The 17,920-nt window shown below is 35.7% G+C and overlaps 1 protein-coding gene across 5 annotated transcripts in view; it reads left to right on the top strand.

Annotated features, from left to right (window-relative positions):
* SENP7 (SUMO specific peptidase 7) overlaps window positions 1-17,920 on the top strand; it is a 164,126-nt gene that overhangs the window by 9,502 nt on the left and 136,704 nt on the right. For 4 of the 5 annotated variants that reach the window (XM_082696193.1, XM_082696196.1, XM_082696195.1 and 1 more), the window contains exon 2: window positions 8,990-9,042. In XM_082696193.1, coding sequence (XP_082552319.1) covers window positions 8,990-9,042 — 53 coding nt within the window. Of the gene's footprint in view, window positions 1-8,989; window positions 9,043-13,886; window positions 14,019-17,920 lie in introns of those variants that run through there. The other variant, XM_082696194.1, reaches the window with a different exon arrangement.

The following is a 17,920-nucleotide window of genomic DNA, read 5'->3' as shown; positions in this document are numbered from 1 at the left end:
ATTTAGTGCCATTGTATTGCCTGTAAGGTGACTGTTAATGTCTCTGTTTCTTTCTGATCTATGCTACTTTTAGGCTCTCTCTTTGTTTAGAGGACTCCTTTTAAGATTTCTTGTAGGGCTGGTTTGTTGATTGCAAACTCTTAGTTTTTGTTTGTTCTGGAAGTTTTTTTTATCTCTCCTTCTATTTTTAATGACAGCCTAGCTTGATATAGTATTCTTGGGTGCATATTTTTCTCGTTTAGTGCCCTGAATATATCATGCCAGTCCTTTTTGGCCTGCCAGTTTTCTGTGGATAGGTCTGCTGCCAAGTTAATGTTTCTACTGTTATAGGGTACAGACCTCTTTTCTTGAGTTGCTTTTGGAATTTTCTCTTTGTCTCTGAGATTTTAAAATTTTACTATTAGATTTGGGTGTTGACCTGTTACTGATTTTGAGGGGGGTTCTATGTGTCTCCTGGAATTTGATTCCTGTTTTCTTCCTGACATTAGGGAAGTTCTCTGCTATAATTTGCTCCAATATATCTTCTGTCCTTCTGTCTCATTGTTCTTCTTCTGGGATCCTGATTATTCTAATACTGTTTTGCTTTATGGTATCATTTGTCTCTTGACTTCTCCCATAGTGACCCAGTAATTATTTATCTCTCTTTGTCTGAGCTTCTTTATTCTCCATTATTTGGTCTTCTATATCACTGATGCTCTTTTCTGCCTTACTTATTTTAGCAGTTAGAGCCTACCTTTTTGGTTGCATTTCATTGATAGCTTTTTTGATTTCAACTTGGTTAGGTTTTATTTCTCCAGAGAAGGATTCTCTAGTATCTTCTGTGCTTTTTTTTAAGCCCAGCTAGTATCTTTATAATTGTCGTTCTGAACTCTAATTCTGATAGTTTACTAATGTCCATGTCAATTAGGTCACTGGCAGTTGGTACTGCCTCTTGCTTTTTTTTTTTTTTCTTTCCCTGAAGTGAGTTTTTCCATTTTGTCATTTTGTCCAGAGAAAAATAGATGAATGAGAGAACAAAATGCTAAAAGGGAAACAATGACCCCAGAAAAATATACACTAAACAAATCAGAAGACCCCAAAACTGGAGGGAAAGAAAAAAAAAGGAATATAATCAGGCTGTTGGAAAGAACAGAGCCACACACTAGATTTTGGTTGAATTTTGGTGTGCTAGAAGAAACTACCTCTTAAAATTTTAAAGAAAGAAAAACTTAAAAAATACCCCAAATCAGGGTAAATACAATGAAGGGATATGATATGATTGTAAAAATGAAAATTAAAAAAGATTTTAAAAAATGAATCAATAAGATTAAGTTGGTTGAAAAAAGAAAGAAGGAAAATTGAAAAAATTGAAAAAAATTGAAAAAAATAAAAAGGAGAGAATGTAATCAGATGGGTGAATAGAACAAAGTCATATACTAGATTTAGGGTATAATTTGGCCTGTTAAAAGCAACTGCATCCCAAAATTTTAAAGAAAGAAAAACTTGTATTTACACAAAAAATAAGGTTAAATACAATGAAGGGGTAGAATATGACTTTAAAAATGAAAATTAAAAAATATTTTAAAATTGGAATTGATAAGCTCATTGAAAAAGAAGAAAAGCTCAAAGAAAAATGAAATAGAAAATAAAAAATAAAATTTAAAAATTAACTTTGAAAGACTAAAGAATCATGGGAAAAAAGCCATGAATTCTATGTACTGTAGTCCCTTAGTGCTAGAGTTTTGCAGTTCTCATTAATCAGTAAACTTGGTCTTGGCTTGATGTTCTTGCTGATTGTCTTGGGGAGGGGCCTGTTGCAGTGATTCTCCAATGTCTGGTCCAGGAGGAATTGCACCACCATGGCCAGGGACGAGGCTAAGTACTTTGCTTGGGTTTGCTCTTGATAGCTTTTGTTCCCTGAAGGCTTTTCATGCAGCTTTAGAGGGCAAGAATGAAAATGGCAGCCTCCCAATCTCTAGTCCCCGAGGAGCTGAGAGGTTGCACTCCAATCCTTAGTGTACCCTAGAGAAAAGCAGTTAATCACTCCTGCTTCTTTGGTCTCCGACCACACTCTGTGCTCACCTGGATTGTGACAGAGCATTTCTATTTCTGGCACATGACCCCATTTGGAGTCTTCAGACCCAGCAGATTTCTGTGCTGTGCTTCACGCCACTCCTCCCAGGGGAAGAAGCAGAGTCTTCCTGGATCTGCCACTTGTTGGGCTGAACTGTGCTGCAGATCACGGATTATGGCAACCCTGAGCTGAGAACTCACTTCTTGGCTCACTACGGTCAGCTTCCCCACTTCAATACGTGGGAGCTCTGCCACACTCAAGCACCCTCAGTCTTTCTTTGACCCCGAGGGTCCTGAAACCACACTGTCCCAGGAAGGATTCTACCCCTGCTTAGCCACTGGAGCAACCTCCCTCCCCAGAGCAGACTTCTAAAAGTTCTGATTTTTGTGCTGCTGCTCTATTGCTTGGCTGGTAGCTGGCTGATGGAGGCTTTCTCCCACCCTGCAGTCTATCTTTCAATGTATTGCCTCAGATTCACTTCTCTGCATGTCCCACCTTCCAGAAAGTTGTTGCTTTTCTGTTCATAGAGTTGCTGCTATTCTTTTCTTTGATCTCCTGTTGAGTTCATAGGTGTTCAGAATGGTTTGATAACTATCTAGCTGAATACCTGGGACCATATGAAATTTAGGTCTTCTACTCCTCTGCCATCTTGCTAGCACAGGCGCTCTCATTTAAGTTAAGGATACATATTTTTTTTGGAGTACTTCAGTAGCAGGCAATGTACTGAGAATTTTACAAACTTTAGTTCTTTCAGAAGCCGCATAAGGTGGTTATTATTTCTGATTTACAGAGGAGAAAACTGGATTTTAGGGAGGGTAAATAGCCATTATCAATAGCAAGTAAGAAATAGCTAAGATTCAAAATCTGGTCTTTCTAATTACAAAATATATAATTTTATCTTCTTTTACTGCCACAGGACATTAGGTAGTCTTACTTGGGAAAAATAAGTTTCTCTGGACAAATATGATTGAGAACTATAGTTATAAGAAAATTTTATTTATTGCAGGGGTTTTAGAGCTTTTTGCTGTTGTACATTGTGCCTCTTCAGGAGAGTAACTGAGCAGGCACTGTTGTTCAAACGTGCTTGATTTTGAAACTCTTCCCTCTGTCCAGTGTCATCTTGAGGATCTGAGTGTCACATGCTGATACAGCTTTTTTCAGTAGGCTCAGGCGATGTCTACATATTTTGCATTGTAAGTGTAATGAGCCATGATTGAAGTTCAGTATCAGAATTTGTAATTAATCATGATTAAAAACTACATTATTTGTGTAGATGTTATCTGAAGCCATGGGAATGAATAGATTTACACACAGATGATATAGATTGAGAAAAGTCTTCAAAGTAGGGAGGAATAGACATTGGTAGGCAGATAGGCAAGTCAGGAAAGAGAGGTTTGGGAAGCAAGGCAGGAGCGTGAAAAGCAATGTAGATTAGAGGTAAAATAGTGTGAGGATCCCGACTTTGGCAGTTAGGGGGTCACTTTGACCACTGGTTGTAGTAGGGACAAAAGCCAGATCTTAAGAGGCTGGATGAAACAAGGAAAATAGGATGTAAAAAAAATTTCTGAAACAAGTTGGAGTAGGAAATAAGGTAGAAAGGAATTTTTTTTCATTAGACTCTAGAGACTTAAATCAAGTTGGCAGGGAGTGGGAAAGGTGTGAGTAGAGAGAGAAAGATAGTAAGTAGGAGGTAACTGATGGGGTGAGGTTTCAGAAGAAACGGGGAGATTGGAATAGAAAGATAGCTTTTCTTTTTAGTTTTTTTAAAAAAAATTCTTTAAAAGTTGTACTTGTATTTCATAAGAGGAAAAATAAAAATGTAGATCGTGTGTGTGTATAGTGAGATTATGCATTATATATACATGTGTGTATATATAATATATATTAAATTATATTATAATATACATTATATTAATATATGTGTGTGAATATATATATATTACATCCACACATAGTGATTTCTTTGTCCCTCACACCTTGTTTTGTGATTATAGTCCATAGATTTGCTATGCTGGACACATGAGAGAAATCTTCTACATTCTTTAATTTTTGAAAAATTTCTCCAACAAGAAAGGAAACAACACATGTTGGAGAGGATGTGGAGAAAGGGGAAACCTCTTATACTGTTTGTGGGAATGCAAGTTGGTGTAGCCACTTTGAAAAACAGTATACAGTATGGAGATTCCTTTCAGAGCGGGAGACAAACCATGAGAGACTGTGGACTCTGAGAAACAAACTGAGGGTTTTGGAGGGTGGGGGTGGGGGATTGGGTGAGCCTGGTGGTGGGTATTAAGGAGGGCACATATTGCATAGAGCACTGGGTGTGGTGCATGAACAATGAATTTTGGAACACTGAAATAAAATAAAATTTAATTTAATTAAAAAGAAAAAAAAAGAAAGATAGCTTCTTGAGATGTGCAGAAAGGGAAGATAGATAAAAATACATAGAATTTTGAGAAGTTAAGGCTATTAGAGTCATGCTTCTATGCAAAGTAAGGAAAAATAATCTTTGGAAGAAGGACTGTCAAGTGGTATTGGTAGCTCAAAATGGACTAGGTGGTCAATTAGGCATGAATAAAGAAATTGTTAAGTAATTTTGAAAGTCATTGAAACAAGTGTAAGTTTGGTAGTACTACTACTACTAATAAGTGTAAGTTTTGTAGTACTACTACTACTGTTAGTAGTAGTAGTAGTTGCAGTTACTATTATGTGACTTTCTTCAGCAGTGCTGTGGAATCTAGCAGCAAGAATTTGGAAAAAAAATGAATTTAGTTTTAATTAAGGTTAAAGGGTAGGACAAGACATGGGGCAAAAGATGGGTTCACTGTGAGTGAGGAAATGAAAGGTCAAAGAACTATGGGTTGTAGAATGAAGTTCACTTCTGAGTACTTGAGAAGTATAACGATATTCCTTAAATCCATTCACAAATATATGTTGCTAAAATGAGGATATGTAGAAGTTTGTGGAGTAAATTAAAGTGTCTCTTGTTTTGAGGGAGTTGATTTATGGAAGTTTTAGAGCTTCACAATGATGGTAAATTTTAGAGATAGAGAAGAAAACTATGAATTAAATATCAGAATTCTGGGAATGTTGGAGAGGATATTGGTCAGTACATGGGAATCACAAATATAGCTAAGGTAATATAATCAACTTAGGGGAATTTTAAAGGAGAATTATTGGAATAAAGATAAAATATTAATTGGAAGTGGTGGTGGGAGGAGGAATAAATTGTTAATCCATACTTCTGATTTTATAAGTGTGAGAAGAATATTGAGAGAACTTTAAAAAAATTAGTATAGTCAGTAAAAATCTAGGATTCAGGTAAACTAAGGTGGAGGAAATGCTCCAGGAAAAGATTCAGAATTTAAGAATGTTATACTGATTCTGGAAAGGAATTTAGTGGGCAAAATTTAGATGGAGAAGAATGCGGATGACGGGTAGAACTGAATACATAAAACATGAGAGACCAGCAAGACAATAGGCTGTGGGGACTGACATCTAGGGTGGTGAATGTGATTCCCAGGTCTCATGATAGAAGACAGAGAATTCGAAAGTAGATAAGAGAGACATGGTAACTCAGGGAATGGGTTATGGGTAGGATTTGTAGCTTCAAAGATCCAGATTGGAGCTTTGTTATTATGTTGTTGTCTTAAAACTGCCTTTGAGGTGGGTAACTCTAATAGGAGTCTTTAATAATTTGGAAGGCTAATATGGGCTGCTTTATCCTACTTTGTATTTCCTAATAATGATAACTCACCTCTTGCGTGCACCTGGAATGTACTGTTCTTTCATCCATTTCTGCCTATCTAAAATTTGCTCATTATCTAAATCTTCAAAGCTCAGTTCAGTTATGTCTTTCCAAGAACTATATCCTAATTAGCTCAAACTTAAAACAAATCATATCTATTTCTGAACTTACATGGGTCTTAGCACCTCTTACATGATATTTATACTAGTTTCTATCATATATTTTAGCTTCCTAAATTGTTTTAACTTCTGCTGTTACTCTGTTAACTCTGACACAGGGACTGTCTTATTAATCTTATATCCCCAAAGCATCCAACATGCCTGGAGTGTACTGGTTAAGAAAGCTACCTCTGGGGGTGCCTGGGTGGCTCAGTCAGCTAAGCGTCTGCCTTGGGCTCAGGTCATGATCCCACACTCTTGGGATGGAACCCCGCATCAGTCTCCCTGCTCAGCGGAGAGCCTGCTTCTCCCTTTCCCACTCCTCCTGCTTGTGTTCCCTCTCTCGCTGTGTGTCTCTCTGTCAAATAAATAAATAAAATCTTAAAAAAAAAAGATAGCTACCTCTGGTATTAGACCAGTAATGAATCAACATGATGACTTTGGGAAAGTTACTTGGATTCTTCAGACATAAATTTTTCATCTGTAAAATGGTGATAATACTGTTATTGATCTAAGAAGGCTTTCATAAAGACTGTTTGCATACTTAGCCTAGTGGCGGCAATGGTAACCATCATTATCTTAACTAAATGCTTGTGGAGTAAATGAGTGAGTGAGTGCTTCCACAATCTACTTAGGAAAAAGTCACATTTTTCAATTGTTTGACTCATTTATTTAGAAAGAGAATAATTAGATTTTCCTGTGTGCTAATACCAACACACTGAGGTCTCTTAAAGGGTAATATTTCAATATAAACTGTTAAAGTAATCATTACCATTTATTTTGTACTACTATATGCCAGACATATGCTAAATGATATAGGCTAGCTCACTTTAATATTAACTGAAAAGTTGGATGTTCTCCTTTGTTTTAGAGTCTCAAAAGTCATAAGTAAGCCAGGATAGAAATTTAGGTTGTCAAACTTTAAAATTGTTAACTTTTGAGTACCATACTATACCAGATAATCCCAAGAGGCATATCATATGTTTCTTTAAATGCCCCCAAACCAATGTAGTATAAGATGGTATAGCTCAATTATAAAAACCCCTAAAATTGTGGGAAGTCACAAGAATATTAATTTTAAAGGACATAAGGAAACATGCTGTAAAACAGGATAGATGCATTTTTTTTTTTGATAGATGCATTTTTAACTCATGAGTCAGTTTGGGAGTATTAGTCTATAAATTACAATTATATTAATATAATTATATGCAATATTAATATTATATTAATTATTATATATACAACATATAATATTATAACAATTAATAAAATATATAATTATATATTATTATATTATCTTGCTGCTATGTATTATGAACTTAGAGAAATTATTGCAGCTGTATAGATTTTTGAATAAGGTATAGTCCATTTGTTGTAACTGTAGTTTTTAAAGCTTTTTTTGTTTTGTCTTTAAGTTGAAGTAGTACAGCGTGGTACACATATCTTTAGTATAGTTTGGTGACTTTTTGTACTTGTATAAAAATACTGTGTAACAGTCACCTAAATCAAGACATAGAACATTTCCAGCATCTCAGAAGGCTTATTTGTATCCTTTTCTAGTCAGTATTCTTTCTCTCCTCACGTACTCTCATTTCAAGGCTTTTGCCCATCTTGAAGATTTGTTGTCTTGCCTTTGCTTTGTAGTTCTTTATAATTTTTGTTTGGGTCCTTTGACAGATGTATGTATTATATAGTATTATTAACTGTCACCATACTGTATGTGGATAAATGTATTATAAATAATAATCTTCCAGTCTGTGGCTTGCCTTCTTACTCTCTTAATGATGAGGTTTGATGAGTTTTAATGAAGTTAAGTTTATTAATCTTTTCCTTTATGGCTAATGCTAATTGTGTCTTGTTTGAGAAATTTTTGCCTACCTTAAGATCATGAAGTTATTCCCCCCTTTTTGTTTTAGAAGCTTTATTTCTTTTATCTTTGGCATTTAAATCTATGATCCCTTTAAAATGAACTTTTGTTTATAGTGTGAGGTAGAGGTCAAGGTTTTTTTTTTTTTTTTAAAGATTTTATTTATTTATCAGAGAGAGAGAGAGGGGGGGAGAGAGCGAGCACAGGCAGACAGAATGGCAGGCAGAGGCAGAGGGAGAAGCAGGCTCCCTCCTGAGCAAGAAGCCCGATGTGGGACTCGATTTCAGGACGCTGGGATCATGACCTGAACAGAAGGCAGCTGCTTAACCAATTGAGCCACCCAGGCGTCCCTAGAGGTCAAGTTTTATTTATTTTCCCTTTTGGTTATCAGATTGCTTCAGCATTACTTACTGTAAAGATCATCTCTTTCTTACCTAATTGTAGTGATATCTTTTTTTTAAGTAAGTGACCAGATATGGATGGATTTGTACTGTTAATTTTTATTATGGAATCTGTGATATATTCCAGTAAATTATAAGTTCCTAAAAAGCTTAGACTGTGTTTAATTTGCTTATTACACTATCCCTACTGCCAAACATGCCAGGCACATAATAGACATTCAGTAAATATTTGCTGATTGAATGAAAGAATCATAAAGGGAAAATCCACAGGAAGTTTCAAAAATGTTGCTGAGGAGACAGTTAAACTCTTCCTAGTTGCCGAGATGCCTAGGTATGTAGTAGAACTGGAAGTCTTTTTGTAGAATATTCTAAACATACCTCTTACCTTTTGTTTAACCCTTCCTACGTGCAACCTCCCCTATTACAAATGTTTATCTGATCATATGGTTCAACCAGCATTTATTAAACACCTATTGGACTTTTGCTAGGGAATATCTTATTTAGTTCTTAGAGCATTTTCTTCTTTTTTCTATTGTCATCATACATATATTATTTAATGAAGGCATTTTGTGAGAATTTGCTATTCTTCTGATTATTTTTTGACCTTTATGTTTAGTCTGTTAGGTTCTGTAAAATGTATAAATGTAAATTCTAACTCTAACAAGTTACTTTAAAACAAAGGATGGCTATGAAAGGATTTGTTTTATCACATTGTTTATTTCATTTAGATGTTAAATGATAATTTTTACCATGTCTTTGTAGAAATTGTCACAGAAGGAAAAAGGAAAAAGTCTTCATCTTCTGAGTTACATAAGGTATGCATTAGTTTTGCTTTTAATCTATACATTATCTTTAGAGTTACCAATAGTGAAAGTATTTTATTTGTCTTTTTAATTATAACTTAAAGAAAATGTTATAAAACCTTAACTAATTAGTGTTTTGCAGGGAATGAATGGTATATCCTAATTAATTTAAAGGTTAACAAAGAAAAACACTTTCTGGGATCTGCCTTGTTTAAATCATTGTAAGATGTGTCAGTATAATTTCTAGGCCTTGTTTTAGATTTTGTATAAAACATAAATGTATAAAGCATTTCTGTATTTCTTTGATAACTGGACATATTAGCATACCTCACATTCATTCATTTTTTTACTGTAGATAGAGGAAAGTGTTCAAGTCATGTGCTGAAAATTACTAATTGAAATACCTATTAAAATTTCTTCCTTCCCTTCTTTTCTTTCTCCCTTCCCTTCTCTTCCCCTTCCCCTCCCTCCCTCCCTCCTTTCTTTCTTTCTCTCTCTCTTTCTCCCCCTTCCTTCCTTCCGTGTATGCGAATAGTAACAAAAGAAGCAAAGTGAATTTTCTACTTATGTTGGAAGTGTTTCAAAAATTTAGTTTCTTTTTAGAAAGATTATCTTTTTTCCCTAGAATTTTGTGATTTAAACACCGTAGTTCCCTGTTATACCTCATAATTCATTAGACACTTTTTTCTGAAGCATTCCAGATTATGCATGGAGGACTTTTAATTTGGCACAGAGAACTTTAATTTGGCATATTTCATGGATTAAAGTGAAGAAATCATAATGAGGGCTGTGGGAGGGAATCAAGAGCATACAGACAAGACTAAACAGAGCATGTCTTTAAGTACTCTTCTACCTTGGCTTATTTCACATTTCTGGGTATGATTTCTTTCAAAATTCTGGATTTGGCTTAAGTGCTGTAAGTGAGGGGGAGTAAAAATAAATTCCTACATTGCTGTCATACCCAGTTTTAAATACCTCTGTTGACTACCTCTTCTTTTGTGTTTAATGCCTCTAATGAAGTGAAATGCTCTGTTTTCAGTTGCTGCTTCATGCAGTTGAAAGTCCACCATTATATATTTATAATATATTTCTCTTTCTTGTTTTTGATGTACGACAGTATTTTTTTTAACTTTTTCTTTTATTTCTTTCTTTTTTTTTTTTTTTTTTAAAGATTTTATTTATTTATTTGACAGGCAGAGATCACAAGTAGGCAGAGAGAGAGGAGAAAGCAGGCTCCCCGCTGAGCAGGAAGCCCGACCTGGGGCTTCATCCCAGGACGCTGGGATCATGACCTGAGCCGAAGGCAGTGGCCTTAACCCACTGAGCCACCCAGGCGCCCCTAACTTTTTATTTTCAAATAACTTTAGATTTATAGAAAATTTACAGAAATAGTATAGCATTCACATCTACCCTTCACTCAGTTTCCCCTAGTGTTAATATCTATATAACCACAGTATAATGACCAAAATTTAAGAAATTAACTTTGGTACAGTACTTTAAGCTACAGACATTATTTGGATTTCTTCAGGTTTTTTTTTTTTTTTTAAACTAATACTGTTTTTCGATTTCAGGATCGCACATTGCATTAGGCATCATATCTCCTTGATTTCCTTCATTCTATGACAGTTCTTCAGTCTTTGTTCTTTAATGATCATGACATTTTTAGAGTACTATGATTTTTTCAGTATTTTGTTGAATATTCTTCGGTTTGTCTACGCTAAACATTTTGTTTCAATCAGAAAAGAAATATTCTTTGGGTTAGTCTCTGGTCTCCCTTTTTTCTTTTTCTTTTCTTTTTTTAAAAAAGATTTTTATCTATTTATTTGACAGAGGGAGAGAGATCACAAGTAGGCAGAGCAGCAGAGAGGGAGAGGGGGGAAGCAGGCTCCCCGCTGAGCAGAGAGCCCAATGTGGGCTCAATCCCAGGACCCTGAGATATACTGTTTCTTAAACTTTCACCCACTATTTTACCCTGTAGCAGTGGATCTGCCCTGCAAAAGTTGTGTATATGATATTGTTAGTGATTTTCTATTTCTCTTATTCCCTCTGCATTTATTAATTGAAGTTCACCTGTAACAGAGATCTGCCCCTCTTTTCTTCTTATTTATTTATTCAATTACCTATTTTTATTAATATGGACTCAAGGGTATTTATTCTATGAGGCAGGCTGGGTACTACTCACACCAGGGCTCTGCTCGGGAGGTGCAAGTGTAGGGCTGAAGCTCAGGGTCTAGGTTCTGCCTGCAAGATTTAGACTCAAGAGTCATCAGCATTAAAATAGGATTGTGAATGAAGTCACTCAAGAAGAGCTTGACTCCAGAGAAGAAACAGTGTCTCCTCTGTTTGGAACATGGAGTCCCTTATGTTTCCCTCAACTCAAAACCCCTGGGCATGCATGGTGAGGACAGCAGTAAACGATGGGCTTCTTTCTTCCTGTTTTGTGACTGCAACTCTACCTGCTTTACTGATACGGGAATCATAGACAAAGTTGGGATCAGAAGGTCTAATTTGGGAGACCACTGTCAAGCACCTTTCAATCTCAAATTTAGGGGGGGGTGGCTTGCTGAAATCCTATTAAAAAGGTAATATTCTATGGTTTACTCTTAGATCTGTATGTATAAGGCTGCATAAGAGAAACAGGTCTGTGGCGTTTATTTATTATAGCATTATTGGCTTTTCTGATTGAAACAAAATGTTTAGCGTAGGTATTGGAAGATCTTTCAGTTTGGATCCTGTGCCCTTTTAACGTGCTCCCCCCCCCTTTTTTTTTTGCACTTTTTTCTGGTACTCCATGATACATTTCAGGGAGCCCTGGTTCTTTCATTGAAGAATAGTATTTAGAAATCCAGGTCTGGGTACTAGGTGTACTCATTGCTTGTGAGGTTTCATTGTTTCTAGGCTCTCACTAGAGAAGACTAGAAAAATTTTTGTATACTAATCCATACAGATACACATATCTCTGTATTTCTGTATTTATCTTACATCTATGAAAAACCATGAGTTTAGTACTGATAATTTTTTTAAAAGATTTTATTTATTTGTCAGAGAGAGAGAGAGAGAGAGAGAGCAAGAGCGTACACGCATAAGCAGGCAGAGTGGCAGGCACAGTGGCTCGCAGAGGCAGAGAGAGAAGCAGGCTCCCTGTGGAGCAAGGAGCCCCTTGCGGGAATTGATCCCAGGACCCTGGGACCATGACCCGAGTCAAAGGCAGTGGCCCAACCGACTGAGCCACCTAGGCATCCCCTGATAATTTTTTTTTTTAAGATTTTATTTGTTTGTTTGACAGAGAGAGAATGAACATAGGTAGGCAGAGCAGCAGACAGAGGGAGATGGAGAAGCAGGCTCCTGGTTGAGCATGGAGCCTAATGTGGGACTCAATCCCAGAACCCTGAGATAAAAATGATGAGCTGAAGGTACACACCTAACCAACTGAATTACCCAGGTGCCCCAGTACCGAGACTTTGGATTCTAATCCAGCACCACAGAGTTTATTCTAGCCTTCTCCCCTTTTTTATTTTAACTTTTTTTCTGTCTTATTATCTATCATATATTTACTTATTTGTTCAACTATAATCTGCACATGAAGTTATACTACTGCATTTAAAAATGTAGAATTTCTGGGGCGCCTGAGTGGCTCAGTGGGTTGAGCCTCTGCCTTTGGCTCAGGTCATGATCTCAAGGTCCTGGGATCAACCCCCACAACTGACTCTCTGCTCTCAGGGGGCCTGCTTCCTCCTCTCTCTGCCTGCCTCTCTGCCTACTTGTAATCTCTCTCTCTCTGTTAAGTAAATAAATAAAATCTTAAAAAAATGTGGAATTTCTTAAAAATTAGCATACTAAATTTTTATTAGTGATTTATATTATTGTTTTTTCTATCAAAGTAGCTATGGATATAAATTACTGAAAGGATTAGAGCTTTGATGGGTATAGGGCCAAGACCCCAATACATTTTGTGTTTAAAGTATTTCAAAAATATTTCTAAAGCAAAAGCAGTTTGTTGTAGAGAAATTAGGAAATTGAGTTAAGGGAAAAGGAGACCACTCAGATGGAACCAAAATTAATGCTTAGATGTATATCTTTCTAGTTTTTCTCTCTGTATATCCATCTGTAATAAACACATATTTATTTATTTTTTTTAAAGATTTCATTTATTAGAGAGAGAGACACACACACACAGCAGAGAGGGAACACAAGCAGGGGGAGTGGGAGAGGGAGAAGCAGTTTTCCCACTGAGCAGGGAGCCTGATGTGGGACTCGATCCCAGGACTCTGGGATCATGACCTGGGCCGAAGACAGATGCTTTTCCACTGAGCCACCCAGGTGCCCCATCTGTAATAAACACATATTTAAATATTAAAAAATAGAAAATCACAGAGTACTGTTTTATAATTTGCTTTTTCTACTTAACTACATATTGTGAACATCATTTTATGAAATCTAATTTAAAGCATTTCTGGGTAGATACTTACTGAATATTTAACATGTATTTGACACTATACTAGGCATAAGTATCAGGGAAACCATGACAAACATTTTTAATGACTACATTGTATTCAGTTATATGGGTATATCACAGTTAATTTAACTAATATCCTATCATTGTTTTGAGGTTTTTTGTTTGTTTGCTTGTTTTGAGTAAACTCTATGTCCAATATGGGACTAAACTCATGACCCTGAGATCAGGAGTCACATGCCCTAGTGACTGAGCCAGCTGGGTGCCACTTGAGTTGCTTTTAATTAAAAAAACAAAAACAAAAAACGGAACAGCTCTGTAGTCATTATCCTTGTAGCTAAATCTCTGGAACATAATTATCTACTAAATTATTTCTGGCCTTTTGATAGCTGAATTCACATTAATTGAAGACTGATCTCTTGATAAATGTGAAGTAAGAGTGTGAATACTTTGTGGAGATCCACAGTTTTTGGATTTATACATGGGAAGTTGCTACTCTGTTCTGAATATTGAAAATTAAGACTTTTATTCTTTGGTAAGTCCTGGTTATACCTTTTGGCAGACTCCCAATTTTCCTTAAGTAATAGCTTCGTACTGATGTAGTATTTGAACAAGTAATAGATTAAACTTTTGAAGTTCTCTGTTAAAAACATGGCAGAGGTCATTTCAGTCTAAACAAATTAAAGAGCATATGTTTTTTTTTTTTTTTTTTTTTTATAAATTTTATTTATTTATTTGAAAGACGGAGATCACAAGTAGGCAGAGAGGCAGGCAGAGAGAGAGAGAGAGAGGGAAGCAGGCTTCCTGCGGAGCAGGGAGCCCGATGCGGGGCTCGATCCCAGGACCCTGAGATCATGACCCGAGCCAAAGGCAGCAGCCCAAACCACTGAGCCACCCAGGCGCCCCTTAAAGAGCATATGTTTATAATAAATAGCTTGTCAGTGGATTCCAGTATATTTTTTCTCCCCTGGATTATCTCCTTTTGATAGCATTCTCTTTTGAAGGCTATACTATAATGAATTATGTATAAAGTGAACCTAAAAGTAGCTGTGTGACTTGATCTGCTGAAGGGCTTGTTTAGTATTACATTTGAACATTAATAAATAAAACAAATGTTCTTGAGCTTTTTTTGGGAAGTTATTAGAGTTCTGATAATGTATTTAAATATAACTTGAAGGGGGATTTAGAACCCATTTTTGCCTTAAAAAATTCAGTTTGACTTTTTAAAGTATTAGAAGACTATTGAAAATATTTGAGAGTATTAGGACTCCATTTGGATTTTTGTAAATGGAATTATAGGCTTTGCAGAATCATGAATAGCTTAGAATCTTTGTTGATTGTACACAGCTGAGACCATGATTAAAATTTGTCTAAGAATAGATGAGATTGTTGCAAAAAGGCTTCCATTTTTTTAAATTAATCATTAAGAAAAAAAGTGAGTGTAGAAAATATTGACAGTAGTTAGTTGTACGTGAAGTCTGCTTCTCCTATATTCATATACAGTATTAGAGTGAGAGATTTAAATATGTAATTTATTAATCAGGAAGCTATAGGTGAGGTTTTTCTGGAGCTTTAAGTATTAACATTTTTCCCTTGCCTTTAATAATTGCATTGTATTCTTATTAAAAAAAATTTGGAAACTAAGAGAACATGAAAATAAAAATCGCCTCTTAACTCACTAGAGATAATTACTGTTAAATATTTTTGTATATAACCTTTCATATTTTATTTCTACTCATGGGTATTTTATTTTGTCTTATGAAAGAAAGATCATTCTCTATATGTTTTTCTTTTATACTTATATTCAAAATAATTTCTTTTTTTCTAAATTTTAATTTATATATATATTTTTTTAGTGATCTCTACACCCAATGTGGGGCTCAGACTCATGACTCTGAGATCAAGAGTTGCATGCTTTTATTTTTATTTATTTATTTTTAATTTCTTTTCAGCATAACAGAATTCATTGTTTTTGCACCACACCCAGGGCTCCAGGAGTTGCATGCTTTTCTGACTGAGTCAGCCAGGTGCCCCCAAAATAATTCCTTAATATTATTAATCTTCTGGAACATGTTATTTAATAACAATCGAATAGTATCTGATTTGGTTTAGTTTTGCCATAAATTTGTTTAATTATTCATTTATTATTGTTTCTGGTTTTTCTATATTAAAAGTAATATAGAATATATATCTCTGTTCATAATTTTTATATATACTTGGATTTTCATTTTTTATTATTTATTTATTTTTATACTTCGATTTTCAAAGCTTCTGATATTAGTATATAGAGTATTAATAAACATCCAGATTTCATATGTCTATACTTTGGAGGAATAGAGAACTACCTTTTTTGAAAATAGGATAGATTATGTTTTGTGTCCATCCTAATGGAAGTATGCATCAGTATTTACTAGGGTAAATAATTCATTCATTGATACTGAATCTAAACCATTCATAGGTAAAGTGATTGAACATAAATTATTGTGAAAAGGTAATATAAAATCTTCCATGGAAGACATAAGAAAATGTTTTTTTAAAGATTTTATTTATTTGAAACAGAGAGAGAGAGTGAGAGAGGGAACACAAGCAAGAGAATGGGAGAGGAAGAGAAGCAGGCTTCCCGCTGAGCAGAGAGCCTGATGATGCAGGGCTTGATCCCAGGACCCCGGGATCATGACCTAAACCGAAGGTAGCTGGCTGCTTAACAACTGAGTCACCCAGGTGCCCCAGACATAAGGAATATTTTATAAGATACTGATTTTACAGAATACTCAACATGCATAACCAGCTCTTCCTTTTTCCAAATCTTAGTTGCTGTCCTTCAAGGTTTTTTTTTTTTTAGCTCTTCTTACAAAAATATTTTTTTTGAGAGTGAGAGATAGAGTAAGCTAATGGACCTGGGTAGGGGAGAGGGGCAGAGCAATCCAGGGAAGAAAAAGACTTGCTCCTGAGTTGGGAACCTTATAGGGCTGGATCCCAAGACCCTGAAATCATGAGCTAAGTTGAAGTCTGACACTTAACTGACTGAGCCACCCAGGTGCCCCATCCTTCAAGTTTGAACTGAGTAAATTTTTAGGTTATTACTAGGGCCATGTAACAAATGACCTCCCGAACTTAGTGGCTTGAACTTACTTTGCTCAGGAATCATCAGTCTGGGAAGGGTTCAATTGGAGAGAACTTTTCTTTGTTTTACTTGGGAGTTAGCTAGGTTGGCTTAGAGGCCAGGGCTTGTAAAGGTTCGCTCACTCACTTATCTTGATGCCTGTTCTGAGAAGAATCAGTATCTTGGTGTATATCTGTGTCTTTTTAAATCTCTCCACTATAGAGGCTTAAGGATGTCCAGGATTTTTTTACTCATTGGTTCAGTTCTCCTGGGATATGTATACTAAGAGAAAGAGGGGGAAAAAAAAAGAGGAAGGGAGAATTCACAAGCATGTGAGACCAGGCTAAAGCAATACAAGTATTGCCTTTAATGATTTAGCCTTGGACATCACAGTCCTGCCCAGATTCAAGGGGGAGGAATGTAGACTGTACCTGATGTTAGAGGACTGTCAGTAGCACGTCGGAAGAAGAGCATGTGGGATGTGGAATATTGGTGTGGCTATTTCTGGAAAACAGAGTATGCTATAAAATCCAATGTAGGCTAACTAACCTGCTCACAAAGAATCCATGGGTGTGAACAGCCTGAAGCCCTTACCTTTGAGGAAGCAATTGTTGTTCTCTAATTAAGAATATAAAGGAAATAATTTAGAGATAATACTATCTTTTGCAGATGAAGAATTAAAAACAGGTACCTTTTTATACAGATTAGATATAGATAATTAAGTTATTAGTACCTAAGAGGATCAATTCATAGGTGCTAGTGAAATAAGGGTTGGGATATCCTTTCTTCAAATTTATTTTGTCCTCTTGACTTATGCTCTACTCTCACTGAAATTATTTTATGGATTGTTACTGATTATAGTTGATGTGGTATTTATTATATATTATATTTTGTAGGCTGAATTTGATACTTAACTATTGTTTATAACTTTAATGTGAGATTTAAGTTATTTAAGTTCTAAACAAATGATTTCAAACTTGTGGTTACAGTCCATACATTCATTTGTTTATTCAGCACATCATGAGCCATACACTTTGGAGATATAAAGTCTACTAGGTCAGGGTACTCTCTTTATTTTATTTAAAAAATTTTTTTTAAAAAAGATTTTATTTATTTGCAGAGGGAGAGAGTGAGAGAGGGAACACAAGAAGGGGAAGTGGGAGAGGGAGAAGCAGGCTTCCCACTAAGCAGGGAGCCCGATGTGGGGCTTGATCCCAGAATCCTGGGATCATGACCTGGGCTGAAGGCGGCCACATAATGACTGAGCCACCGTAGCACCCCTATTTTTAATTAAAAAAAAATTATTTGAGAGAGAACAAGAGTGTGAGAGAGAG

The sequence above is a fragment of the Mustela nivalis genome (genome assembly GCF_964662115.1).
Source record: "Mustela nivalis genome assembly, chromosome: 1".
Classification (NCBI taxonomy): domain Eukaryota; kingdom Metazoa; phylum Chordata; class Mammalia; order Carnivora; family Mustelidae; genus Mustela; species Mustela nivalis.
Note: the sequence above shows the minus strand (reverse complement) of the source record. Positions and strands in the feature narration are given on the sequence as shown.